This window comes from Lasiodiplodia theobromae, assembly GCF_012971845.1.
Source record: "Lasiodiplodia theobromae strain AM2As chromosome Unknown scaffold_3, whole genome shotgun sequence".
Lineage (NCBI taxonomy): Eukaryota > Fungi > Ascomycota > Dothideomycetes > Botryosphaeriales > Botryosphaeriaceae > Lasiodiplodia > Lasiodiplodia theobromae.
Genome location: NW_023336519.1, coordinates 758,008 through 770,299, shown reverse-complemented (window position 1 = coordinate 770,299; position 12,292 = coordinate 758,008). Strand labels below are relative to the sequence as shown.

General features: G+C 56.9%; 5 protein-coding genes across 5 annotated transcripts; 1 reads left to right on the top strand and 4 right to left on the bottom strand.

Annotated features, from left to right (window-relative positions):
• Positions 1-832: 832 nt before the first annotated feature.
• Positions 833-2,628, bottom strand: LTHEOB_1186 (uncharacterized protein; the record flags this gene model as incomplete). Its single annotated transcript, XM_035508662.1, has 3 exons — positions 833-917; positions 982-2,223; positions 2,294-2,628. 3 exons carry the CDS (start codon positions 2,626-2,628, stop codon positions 833-835), a joined length of 1,662 nt encoding a protein of 553 aa, XP_035367533.1.
• Positions 2,629-3,467: 839 nt separating this feature from the next.
• LTHEOB_1185 (Choline transporter protein) lies at positions 3,468-5,300 on the bottom strand (the record flags this gene model as incomplete). Its single annotated transcript, XM_035508651.1, has 6 exons — positions 3,468-3,662; positions 3,720-4,480; positions 4,530-4,800; positions 4,851-4,983; positions 5,036-5,131; positions 5,197-5,300. The coding sequence occupies 6 exons, from the start codon at positions 5,298-5,300 to the stop codon at positions 3,468-3,470; spliced, it is 1,560 nt and encodes a 519-aa protein (XP_035367532.1).
• A 1,015-nt stretch (positions 5,301-6,315) lies between these two features.
• LTHEOB_1184 (Short-chain dehydrogenase) lies at positions 6,316-7,314 on the bottom strand (the record flags this gene model as incomplete). The annotated part of the gene is made up of 3 exons (XM_035508640.1): positions 6,316-6,799; positions 6,864-7,153; positions 7,210-7,314. 3 exons carry the CDS (start codon positions 7,312-7,314, stop codon positions 6,316-6,318), a joined length of 879 nt encoding a protein of 292 aa, XP_035367531.1.
• Positions 7,315-7,862: 548 nt separating this feature from the next.
• LTHEOB_1183 (Dockerin type 1) lies at positions 7,863-9,525 on the bottom strand (the record flags this gene model as incomplete). Its single annotated transcript, XM_035508629.1, has 4 exons — positions 7,863-8,188; positions 8,311-8,834; positions 8,920-9,108; positions 9,164-9,525. The coding sequence occupies 4 exons, from the start codon at positions 9,523-9,525 to the stop codon at positions 7,863-7,865; spliced, it is 1,401 nt and encodes a 466-aa protein (XP_035367530.1).
• Positions 9,526-10,123: 598 nt separating this feature from the next.
• On the top strand, positions 10,124-11,908 carry LTHEOB_1182 (Hexose transporter protein; the record flags this gene model as incomplete). The annotated part of the gene is made up of 5 exons (XM_035508618.1): positions 10,124-10,328; positions 10,379-10,558; positions 10,605-10,803; positions 10,848-11,386; positions 11,436-11,908. The coding sequence occupies 5 exons, from the start codon at positions 10,124-10,126 to the stop codon at positions 11,906-11,908; spliced, it is 1,596 nt and encodes a 531-aa protein (XP_035367529.1).
• Positions 11,909-12,292: the final 384 nt, after the last annotated feature.

Here is a 12,292-nt window from a genome sequence, read left to right as displayed (position 1 = left end):
CCCCCGCGTTAGCTCCGCTGGCGTTGTATTCTCGCACGTAAAACTGATGCGGCGTTTCGTCCGAGATCAGGCTAACTATTCGTAATCACGGCAAGAGAAACGCTGGCAAAAAAAAAAGCGGGCCAAGAAGACCCTGGGGAAAGTGCCGAGGTACGGCGATTTGTGTGCCTTAAACGTATGCTTTTACCAAAAGGGGGGCGCCACGATGGCGCAAGAGCCGGGGCCGACTAGCCGAATTGCTAAGCAAGTGCCGGATATGTTGCAAATCGAGGAAAGATATCCGCGGGCGTATCTCGGCTGCCATTCGTCAGCTGGCCGGTTTTTTAAGCTTGTTGTCCCTCGGCTTAGAGAACGGCCGTAAAACTCTATATTCAAAGTATAGCTTAGAGCTCTCCGACAGACAGCTGGAAACTTCTCTTGAATGATTATGTGAAATGAAACAAGACCAGTCTTGTTTGCGAGGCTCAGCATAACGTGCAATTGCGTGCTGAGTGCGGTGTTTGAATCCATCGGACGAAAAAAGGCGGCAACACAATCAATGGTGACACACATCGTCTTCGAAGTTCTGTGAGTTTCATTTACTTCTCCCTGTGCCAAACTCCTGCGAGCTATCTGGTGGTAGCAAGGCCTTCGGCTATCTCTTCGAGCAGAAGTACGTACCCGAAACTGCCTTGAATACTTCTCGTTCACGTTTCGTCACGCTCCAAGTCTCCTATAAACAATTAATTTCCTATTTTGGCATAATTACATTCATCATTACGTGCCACATCGTCATAAAATTTACACGAAATACGGGGTAGATCCGCTTTCCCCGCACCATACTATCCGCTTACTACACATCGAATTCCAACACGAGATTCGGCGTGCCCTCAAAGCCGTCGGGCATGTAGTACGTAAAGTTCCAGAACTCGAAATCACTGTGGGGAAATTAAGTCAGCAAATCACTTCAAAAGAATGACCAACGGGATAGGAATCACTCACTTCACCGTCTCCCCACTACCTCCATACGCGCCGTGGAACGCGATCTCATACGTCAAGTTCGCATTGCCCGTGACGTTGACGCTCACGCCCTTGACGTCCTCCCAGCCCGCGACGTCGGGCACGCCCTTGGACGGCGAGACCATGAAGCTGAAGATGGAGCCGGCGTCGCCGTACGGGTACGTCAGGTTCAGCACGCCGGGGGCGACGTCGGCGATCAGGCTGACCTCTGTCGAGTACCACTTCAGCCAGCCGACCTCGAGCTTGGACGAATTATCGGCGCTCGCATCCCACTGCACGACGGCCGGGCTCCAGGTGTTGGGGTTGAGCGCGGGGCCGCCGAGCTCCGTCTCGTTGAAGGTGGAGCCGCCGATGGTGAGCTTGTCGGAGAGCCAGGCCGAAATGTTGCGCGGGTACTCGTCGTAGGGGGGCGAGAAGGCGCTCGTCTCGACGGTGTGCTCGCCGGGGAAGACGGTCAGGCGGGAAACAGCCTCCTCGGGCACGACCTCGTTGTGGAAAGGTGCCATGATGGCGATGAGCGGGGCGTAGGCGTAGTCGCCGCTGTGGCCCATGGCGTAGGGCTTGTCCATCAGCGGGCTGGCCTCGCGGCCGACCAGGTTCCAGATGTGCAGGGCGAGGATGGACAGGTAGCGCGTCATGTCGTAGCCGTAGGTGCGGTCCCAGGGCCCGGCGCTGTTCTTCAGCCCCGCGTGGTAGAGGTTCGTGACCGAGTTCCACGTGTCTTTGAGCATGCGCGGGCCCTCGCGGCCCATGACCGACTCATTGGCCGGCATGTAGCGCGCCCACAGCGACAGCGCGTACATGGACACGCCAGCGTAGGTGCCGCTGTTGAACTCGGACAGCGTGTTGGCGCGGTTGAACAGGTCGATGATCTCCTGCGCGTAGTCCTCGCCGGCCTGGGTCATGTTGGCCTCGCCGAGGCGGCGGCCGGTCCAGCCGCTGACGAAGGCGCGCATGATGGACGGGTTGCTGTAGGCCGGGTACAGGTTGTCGCCGTCGACGCCGCCCACGCGGTAGCTGTCGCCGACCGTGTTGTTGTGCAGCGACTCGAGCATCAGCTGCTCCACCTCGGGCTCGATCAGGTCCCCAAAGTCCTCCAGGCCCTGGATGAAGGCCGTGCCGATGAATCCGCGCCAATTGGGGTCCCAGCTGTCGTACATGTCGGCCGGGTAGGCGGCGCTGCCCACCGTGGGCTCTTCGGGCTCCTTTTGATACGTGCCGTACCTAATGCATCGTCAGAATACACTGAAACCACTCCTGAAAATCCAGGAGCAGTGGAAAAAGAAAATCTCACCATTGGTCTTTGGGATCCTTGAACTGACCGCCAATTACATTCCGAATGATCTGCATGGCCTCGTCGACATCGCTGCCGTTGTTCCGCGCAAGCAGGCCGATCGCGTACCACGCCGAGGCTCTCACCTCGTGGTTCAGCGACGTCTGCGTGCCCTGGGACACATCGTACAGATAATGCGCCTCGGGATCGTACAGAGTGTCCAGGTAGGACATGGACTGGTTGAACATGTCCTGGGCACCGGCGGGAAGCGTCGAGACGAACGACGCGACGCACGGCTGCGCGGCGAGCAGCACGAGCGGGAGCAAGCTCCGACCAGAAACCGACGAAGCCACCATCTTTTCTGTGGGAGAGGGTGCGGAAGGAGGGGGGAGAAAAGAGAGACAAAGCTGCCAAAACCCTGACGGACAATCGAAGCCGTCACCCAGCTTTTATATAATGAATCGTGAGAAAATCTCCGGGGCCAAGCTGTGCCCCCCTCGTCACCTCTCAATCACCCAACACCCTGGCATAACAAAATAAGCGAGGCGATAGAGCCGCGCGGTGCCTGCCAAGGACGCAAGCAGGGCAGCTCCGGCATTGGCAGAATGCGGGGGAGCCTATCAGAACCCTCGGCCATCTCGGTGATGTCGGTCTTCATCCGACATGGGGTGAGCCGAGCGTGTTGCTGCTGTTCACCGCCACTGACGACGCGGTAGAAGAAAGTACGAATGACCGAGAGACCCGTGCGTGTGGCGTTCTGAGCTGGCCGGTTGATAAGAGTCAGTGACGGCAAGGAGGCTGAGATGGGACTAAAACGGCGCCGCCGCCGTCGGCAAATGGAAGGCGAGCGAGCGATATCGGCTGTGCTTCGGCTGGACAATTGACTCGCGCACGCCGGGTAGCGGGAGAGCGACGTCCGGGGATGCATACCCAGTGCCGAACTTTGACATGCAGAAGTTTCGCAGATCCATGAATCTTACTTTATGTTGCTTTAAGGCGTACTACCAGATTCGGCGCCGAATCAACAAGTGCACAGCAATCATTCAAGACTCATCAACATTACAACACATTACTGGAAAGGGTATCTCATCCAACATTCCCAACATCATCATCCATCGTCCCAGGCGTGGAAAAAATACGAAAGCAACCCAGTGCTCATAGCTTCAATCATCAACCAACTCTTCTAATAACTCCCCTACTCAGCCCCCTTCACAGGGACAACCCCACCCCTCAACACCGCCTCAGCCGCCTCCCTCGAAACCTCATCCTCCTTCGCCTTCGCCATCTTCTCCGTGAACCGCTTACCCGCCACAAACCACCACGTCAGCGCAATGATGCCGATGCCGCCCACACAAACGCACGTGTAATTCATGTTCTCAGCCGTCACGGGCTGGTAGTACGGGAACGAGAAGAAGACAATCGCAAAGACGAGCCAGCAGACGGTCACAGCGTTGACCACCATGCCCTTCCAGGTGCCCATGTGGAACTTGCCGCGGACGAGGACGGAGCGGCGCTGCAGCAGGTTGGTCAGGATGGGGATGAGGTAGGCGATGTTGTTGATGGTGACGGCGGAGCCGAGCATGGCGTTGAAGGCCGTCGACGAGCCGAGGTACAGGCAGCCCAGCGCCGCGCAGACGGCCGTGACGAACAGCTGCGCGTTGAACGGCACGCGGAACCGCCCCGACACCTTGGCCAGCTGCGACGACAGCGGCAGGCCGCGGTCGCGCGCGAATGCCCACACCACGCGGCTGGTGCTGAGCTGCGAGCCGACCATGCACGGCCCCAGCGCGATCCAGAGCAGGAAGATGAGGGCGAAGGCGCCGCCCGTCGAGTTGGTCGCCTGCCGGAAGAGCTCGGCGAGCGGCAGCCCCGTCGACGTGTCGGCGAGGGCGGCGTAGTCTTGCACCGAGAACATGAGGGTGATGAGGTACGTCAGGCCGGTGACGAAGGCGATGGTCAGCGTGATGAGCAGCGCGAGCGGGGCGTTGCGAGACGGGTTGGGCATTTCCTCGGTGATGTGCGTGATGCCGTCGAGGCCGCCGAGCGAGTACAGCGGGTTGACGAGGCCGGTGATGAAGCAGATGACGTTGTTCTGCCAGCCCGTGTTGTTAACCCACGTACGGAAGACAAAGGTGGCGTCGTTGTGACGCGGTGCGCAGGCGGCGACCGTGACCATCAGGACGAACCAGGCCACCTGCAGGTAGAAGACTGGCTTGCCGTCAGTGTTTTGAACAGGACCGAACAACGAGGTGCTTACGCGAGAACTTGTTCAGTGCGGGAATGATCTTGTTTCCGAAAAGCACGATGCTGGCCGTGGCCAGGTTGGTGACCTGGTAGACGACAAACGTCATCCACGTCTCGATGACAAGGTCGCTACGGTACAGTGCGATGAGTGCCATGAAGTTCTGGGCGTAGACCAGGTTGGTCGAGGCAGTGGTAAAGATCCAGCCGCAGCAGCTCCACCAGCCCGTGATGAAGGAGAGAAAGCCACTGTGCTTGCGCGGCGCGATGGCCGCAACCCAGTGGTACTGTTTTCTGCATCAGCACTCATCCAATGCACATCAGCATTTAAACCCACCATTCCACCCTCGGTGGGATACGCCGAGACGAACTCGGCCAATGAGGCGCCGAGGAAGCATTGCAGCATCCACACCAGGATGAAGCCGTAGATGACGGCACCGGGGCCGCCTGCATTGATCTCTGCGATCAGACTTCAAGCATGCATCAGCAATCCATCGCATTTCCCCGAGGGGGGATACTCACCCAAGACCCAAGCCAGTCCAAGAAATGGTCGTGGTTGAAGCCAAGCCGATCAAGCTCCAAACAGTAAAGTGCCGCTTCAGCTCCTGCTCGTGGCCCCTGCCGCCGCACATGTCAGCAAAACAGCCGCATCTTAAAAACACCTTCCTTCCCAACCAACTCACATCTGCTCCAGACGCAATCGGTCGGCATCATGTGCATCCACCGACACCGTCTTGGCCGCAGCCGGAGCCTTGGACTCGGCCGTTTCCTTGGATAACTCGGCCATGGCGAATAGTCACGAGCCGGTGGCGGGACTTTTTGTCGTACGACACAAGTCGGGGGAGGAGGAGATCCGTGGGATGTGCGACGACAATGAGAGAGGGGAAGATGAGTGTGCGAGCCTTCCGAGCTGCTGAGCAGAAAACAGCAGCTGGGGTTGAAGAAGAAAGAAACGAGGTCGGGCAGCTGCGGCGCGGTCTAACGCGGGAGCGAGCCGTAATCGTTATGACTTGCGAGAGGGACCTAGGTTTGCCGGTCCGGGGGCTTTTGGCGAAGCAAAACGGCGGCCTGTCGGAGGCGTCGTCCCGTCTGGTAGGGCTCCGCCTGGCCCGCGCCGCAGAGAAAAAAAGTATGCCAAATTGCTATCGCTCGCCGCCCCCTCCTCGCCTGCTCGTTTCCTCGAGCGGCCCTTGCGGGGGCGATCAACGAAAAGCGGAGCTTCTGATAAGCTGGACACTGTGCATTTGCGGAGAAGGCGTGGGCCGGGGAGCGTATCAGGGTCCCGCTGTTCTCTGTTCTCCCTGCCCCGGCAAACGCCGGTTAACCATCGCCGGCTTCGCCGGTCCATTGCACATGGACAACACCCTCCGGCAACTGCCTCTCTGAAGACGACCTCGCTGAACGGCACCTCGACCAGTGTGCCGGATGTAAGCCGGATCCGTGGCGCTGGAATCTGTGCCCTCAACCTTATCGTCCTGCGTATCTGGTCGTGTGAGACGCCACGCGAGCGATAGACCACATCTGAGTCACTTGCTGTTTAGTAGTCTTATTTTGGGAAAAGAGCATCTATGCCTGATCTGCATGATCATCCCAAGACGATAGATCCAGAGTCTATCTGTCTCCGGGTTAGTCAGCAGCAGATGGCAGCATGGAATCAGCCCGGTCAACATTGAACGACCTGTCTCTGTTCACGAACCATTAAACTGTTTAATTGAAACACTCCGCTTATGCTTATTCCTTGTTGGTCATTAATCATATATCTTCTTCGTACGGCTGAGCTGACAAGCGCTCCCAGTCACCGCCTACTGTCCGACCTGCGTGACGTAGCCACCATCGACCGCAAAGTTCTGGCCGTTGAGGTACTGGTTGGTCGCAGCGAACAGGATGGCGCTGGCCATATCCCTATCGTTGCCGGGCCGCTGCGCGGGCAAGCCGCCCTTCGCATCCTTGGGCATCCAGCTCTTCTGGTCATCGCCGCTCTCCTGCGTCGTCATCTCGCTCGGGAAGACGCCGGGCGCGATGCTGTTGATGCGGATCTTCAAGCCGGCCTTGGCGATTTCCGAGGCGAGCATCTTGTTGAGGTGGATGAAGGCTCCCTTGCTGGCGTTGTACGAGAAGTGGCCCTGCGAGATCTTGACCATGCCGCTGATGGATGTGATGTTGATGATGGTGCCCGAGAAGCCGTGCTGGTGCTCCGTCGCCCGTTGCAGCAGCGGCAAGAAGGCCGTCGCCATGAGGTAGGGACCGACGACGTTGGTGGCGTAGATGTCCGTCCATTCTTTGACGCTAAATTCTCATGTCAGCACTGCCTTTTTTTCTTTGAAGAAAAGCAAAAAAAAAAAAAACTTACGTAGTAGGCTCGAACAGGTTCTTCTTCAGCTCTTCCGCATTCTCCCCGTCTACTGTCGTCTTTGGGGAAGCGATACCGGCATTGTTGATCAGGATGCAGAGGCACTTCTCGCGCGACTCGATCTCCTTAACGAGCTTCTCCACGCCTTCCTTGTCCGTCACGTCGCCTACGAGCGGGATTATCTCGCCGGGAATGTCTTGGCCATACACCTCGACGACCTTGTCGAGCTTCTCCTTGGTGCGGCCGACGATGTAGACCTTGGCCCCGTTCACGGCGAGAGCCTGGGTGGCCTGCATATGTGCTTAGCGAAGCCTCACACCACTGATTGGGGATGACGGATGCATACCATCAAGCCGATTCCCGAGCCACCGCCTGTGACGAGGGCAACCTCATTCTTGACATTGAACACTTCACTCAGCTGGAAGTCCTGGTTGTTGTTGGTGGGAGCCATCTTGGGTGGATATCGTCAGTGATGTCTGCGCTTGGTTGAAGGACAGAACTGCAAGACTCGTTTTGATTGCGATTGAAAGCTTAAGTGAAGGGTAAGAGCCGAGCTTTTAACAAAAATGGAAGGGGAGGGGCACAATATACAGTTTCCGCGGGTAATGATGATGTCACTTACAGAGGTTGGGGTCGTGGAGAAGGTGCGACCGAGTTGCATACGCCGCAAATCCAGCAAGCACAAGGCATTGGAGCAGCTGCGCTGTGCAGTGACGCTGCTCCATCCGCGGGGCTGGCTGCAGCTTGGTCTCGACCGCGTCGACAGCAGCCGAGCTACAGGTAACAAGATCCCACGTTGGCCAACCGCATGAGACGAAACAGTCAATTTAGGAACAGACAGCTTTGTCAAGTTTGAGGCCTGCATTCTTGCGCAAGTAGGAAAGAAGGAATTGAGAAGACAATTGCCGATGCTCCCTGCGGAGTTATCAACGGAGGTTCAACGCCTGCGGTCGCAATCGCCGGCCGTAGCGCATCCTTACGTCACTACTACACCATGTCCTACCTATCCCCCAAATCAACGTCGATGACCACTACCTTACGTTTTCCATCGGCACCTTTATCCGTTCTTGTGAAAATGGAAATGATGCCACGCTCATCCATTTTCGCTTGATCCACTAGCGGCTCGCCATCGAACCCATCCTGTCTCCATACCGTCTCAAACCGTAAATCTTCCTCCGCCTTGGACGCTCTCACAATGGAGAGAGACGAGTCGTTATTGCCAGGCAAGATAGCATAAACGTTGCTATACCTGTCCGCACAGATGCTGCCTCTCGATCCCGTCTCGGTGGGGAGGAATCCGTCGATTGCGTTGCGCTTCCAGCTGCCTGAACATTCTCGAGATCAGTAACTCATTTTCTTGCAAGGCCCTCCTCTCCACACCGAAAGAAAACCAAAAAGATAAGGGAGGCAACGAAGACAAGGGAGGAAAAACAGAGAACCAACTCACCCTCCGCCTCCCTCCAATACACCATCCACCTCTCCACCCCCTCCCACCTCTCCCGATTCAACACATAAAACCCCCCATCCAGCGCCACACACTGCCCCTCCTGATTCAGAATCCCACTCCCCATCGGAATCTCAAACGCCCTAATCCCCTCACACCCCGGCCTCACCGTCTCCCCGGCGCCCAAATCCGCCAGCGCGATCGCCCTCTCGCCGGCCTTCCCGCCCCCTTCTCCCCTCCACACCCTGCCGCCGTCCGCACTCCACGCGTAGCACAGGTCGTAGTTGTTCTCCGGCCCGTTCGGCCCCGCCTGCGCCTTGTGCGCCGTCGACGCCGGGTCGTCGACCCCCTCGTACGCGACGAAGCGCCGGTACGTCCACGACACGTGCAGCAGGTTGCGTCGGGCGTCGTGGTCGAGCCCGTTGATGTACGGCGAGTTGCCGGCGCCGGTGAGGAGCGTGCCGAGCGCGGTGTAGGCGTGCGTGGCCGAGGAGTAGACGTACAGCACGTCAGAGCCGGAGCCGGCCCTGCGGTTGTTGGGGAAAGATGGCATGTTAGCGGGACAATATATTTAGGGGCGCGGGACACGGATTCGGGGAAGGGAGAACGAACTGGCCGATCCGATATGTAAGGAGCATGTCGCCGTTGACGGTGACGAAGCGCGGGTACGACACTTCGTCCATGATATTGGAATGAGGCAGACCCGGCAGTGTGTCGGCCGTCTTGGTGAAGAGGCTCTTTTCCCACACGTAGTCCTGTGGACTAGTGGCGAGGCCTTTAGTCGAGAAACGGTATCTCAGTCTGTTGTTGTTCTTAGTCGAAGCTGCGCCATGCACATTATTCAATAAAGACGTACGGTTCGCAGTGATGATCGTAGGAAACATGGATGGTGCCATCTCCGGCGCAGATGCCAATTGAAATGGTGTTGTGCCCATCATCGCTTGTCTGCTCGTAGTCATCAAAGACCAGGTACTCCCACGTTCCATCCTCTCCTCCTGGCGGATCGCAAAGGGCTCGTCGTGCAAGTGTCGGGTGGCAGATGGAGCTTCCATTGTCACCATCTTTGCTCTGGTAGAAAGCCGCGTACTGCCAGCCATTCACTGTAAGCAGCGCACTCTGCTGGAATGAATTGGCGTTGATACGATGTGTGCGCGGTGGATCATCTCCGAGCACGCTGATAGTCGATGTCGAACTCAGGGTATGACCATTTGAAGTCATGGTTGCGGTTAACTGGAAATCCGAGCAAATGTGTAACACAGTGCAGCGCCACAGTAGACAAGCAATCGTCGAAGCTTGGTTGAGGTCTGGGTGAGATCACATTTCACCCCGCACTTGCGAATTCCCGGTTTGCTTGACAGTTGGGGCGTTTTCTAAGCGAGGACGCATACGGATAAATCAATAAGAGCGGTCGGCTGAAAATGCAGCGAGACTAATGGCGGATATAGGGTCCAACAAGGCATGCGCTGACGCATCATGCTGATCCTATAATGCCCCGCCTCCACGCTAAGCGACGCCGGAGAAATCACGATGTGCTGCAACGTAGGTACCCCATAGCACGGCTTGTTATGGTACGCGGATTGCGGGGTAATCCCTAGTGCAGGACGTGGCGCCTGCGGCGCAGTAGTTTTATGCTTGAGTTGGTCTTAGCTGCGAAGCTGAAGGAAGCGACAAAGTGTAGGATTGGAGGGCTTTTTGCCATGCCAGCCACTTGAAGGCTTGGTGTAAATAAAGCTTCCTGGCGCTGGAACATTCGAGTCAGACATCCAACATCCACACTTCTTCTCAGTGCATTGTGATGATTTCTTCCTGATCGAAGATGCACGCCCACAAGACTACACAGACGGACAGACAGGCGCTGGCCGCCACAACGCCGCTGGATAACAAGACAGGCCACTGGTGGAAGGATCGTGGACTGCTGAAACTCAACCTTCTTCTCTTCGTCCCGTTGATGTCTGAGTACGTCCAGGGATATGACGCAAGTTTGATCAACAACGTCCAGCAACTGAAGACCTGGCAAACTGGTCAGTTCCGAAGGTTCGAAAGTTGAAAATTATTCTCACCCACCAGTCAGAATTCCACCACCCTCAAGGCAGTCTGCTCGGGATTCTGAGCGCTTCATACTGGATTGGTAACATCCTTGGGGTTTTCCTCATCACCGTCTTCTCCGACGGATTTGGTCGACGAACAGCAATGTTTTTAGGGTCCTCGATTTGCATTGTTGGCACCGCTCTCACCACCGGATCTATCAACGGTGAGCTTCTCTAGTTCGAGACTGAGTCAACTCTGACAAGAGACAGCGGGCATGTTCATAGCTGGTCGGCTCCTCCTTGGAATCGGAGGAGTGATTGTCGGGGCTATCGGACCTGTCCTTATGGCCGAGCTAGCCTACCCGAGCCATCGTGCTACAGCGACGGCCATGTCAAACACGCAGTATAGCACCGGTGCTATCGTGGCCGCGTGGATCACTTTTGGCAGCTTCCGGATGAGCAGCACATGGTAAGTAGATCCAAGCTTTTCAAAGCGCCATTAACGGTTCGAAGGTCATGGCGCATTCCGTCTGTTTTCCAAGCACTCCCGTCTATCTTTCAGGCTGTAGGAATTCTCTTTCTCCCCGAGTCGCCGAGATGGCTCGTCAGCAAAGGCCGTCACGAAAAAGCGCTGGATATCCTTGCGCATTACCATGCGAATGGTGACCGTGAGGATCCAGTAGTGCAGTATGAATACAATGAAATCTGCTCAACGATCGAGATGGAGATTGCAGCGAAGCAGACACGGTGGAGCGAGCTTTGGCGAACGCCAGGCAACCGATGGCGCAGCTTCATCATGATCTGGTGCGGCATCTGCAAGCAGTGGTCTGGCAATGGGCTCGTCAGCTACTACTTGCATTCGATGCTTAACTCAGCAGGAATCAAAACAGAGCTGCAGCAGACACTGATCACGGCGACGAGTCAGATGTTCAGCTTGGCGTGCAGCGTTGCGTTCGCGTTCCTACCCGAACGAGTCGGACGGCGGCCGCTTTTGCTGCTAAGCATGGCGCTCATGTGGCTCGTCTTCACGCTGATAACCATTTGCACCGGACGTAAGTAGAATGTCCTGCTTTGCAAGCGATGGCGGTCCTGACAGAACAGTCTTCGTCGAGAAAGGGCCGAGCTGGTCAGGGTCGAAATCAGCATCGTACGCATCCGTCGCGTTCATCTATCTGTACAGCGGCGTACATAACCTCGGATGGACGGGAGCCATGATGGTTTATGTGGTCGAGGTGCTACCATACACACTCCGAGCAAAAGGTATCGCGCTCTTCTGGTTGCTCACGGGGGCAGCCGGAGCGTTCAACACGTACGTGAATCCGCTGGGACTAGAAGCGTTCGACTGGAAGTTCTACTGGTTCTACGTGGCGTGGATTGCAGTCGAGTTTGCAGTCGTATACGTGTTCTTCATCGAGACGAAAGGCCCGAGTCTGGAGGCGGTGGCCATGTTGTTCGATGGCAAGGACGCAACGGTGGGCAAAGTCAATAAGGTGGTAGATGCAGTCAAGGAGACTGAGGCCAGCGTGGAACATGTGGAAATGATCGAGGGCGGCAAGAAGGACGGCCAACAGTAATTAGTGACGATCTGCCAGTGTGCCGGCGGTCCGGTTGGTCGTCGCCAAGGCGTCTGTTCGTGGACGCACTGGCCAGGCGTGGATGACGTGCTGGGGATCGGTCTGGGGTAGCCGGCAATCGTTTATATCAAAGCTCCCGGGCCGTTGTGCAGGATGAACTTCTGCATCTGCTCCGTGATGCGTGCTCTCCCATGAAGCGGTGGTGTTTGCGACGCGTCAACGGTGACGCTGCATCAAGACCGGCGGTGATGATGGGTCCCTGCGCCAGATGAAAGGGGCCGCGATCCGCAGCAAGGCGGCGACGGCCGACGCATTTGGATGGGAGAAAGGACAGAGCACAAGCCCTTGTCTGCGCAAACGACGCGTGGTTGGCTGGGCCTGGAG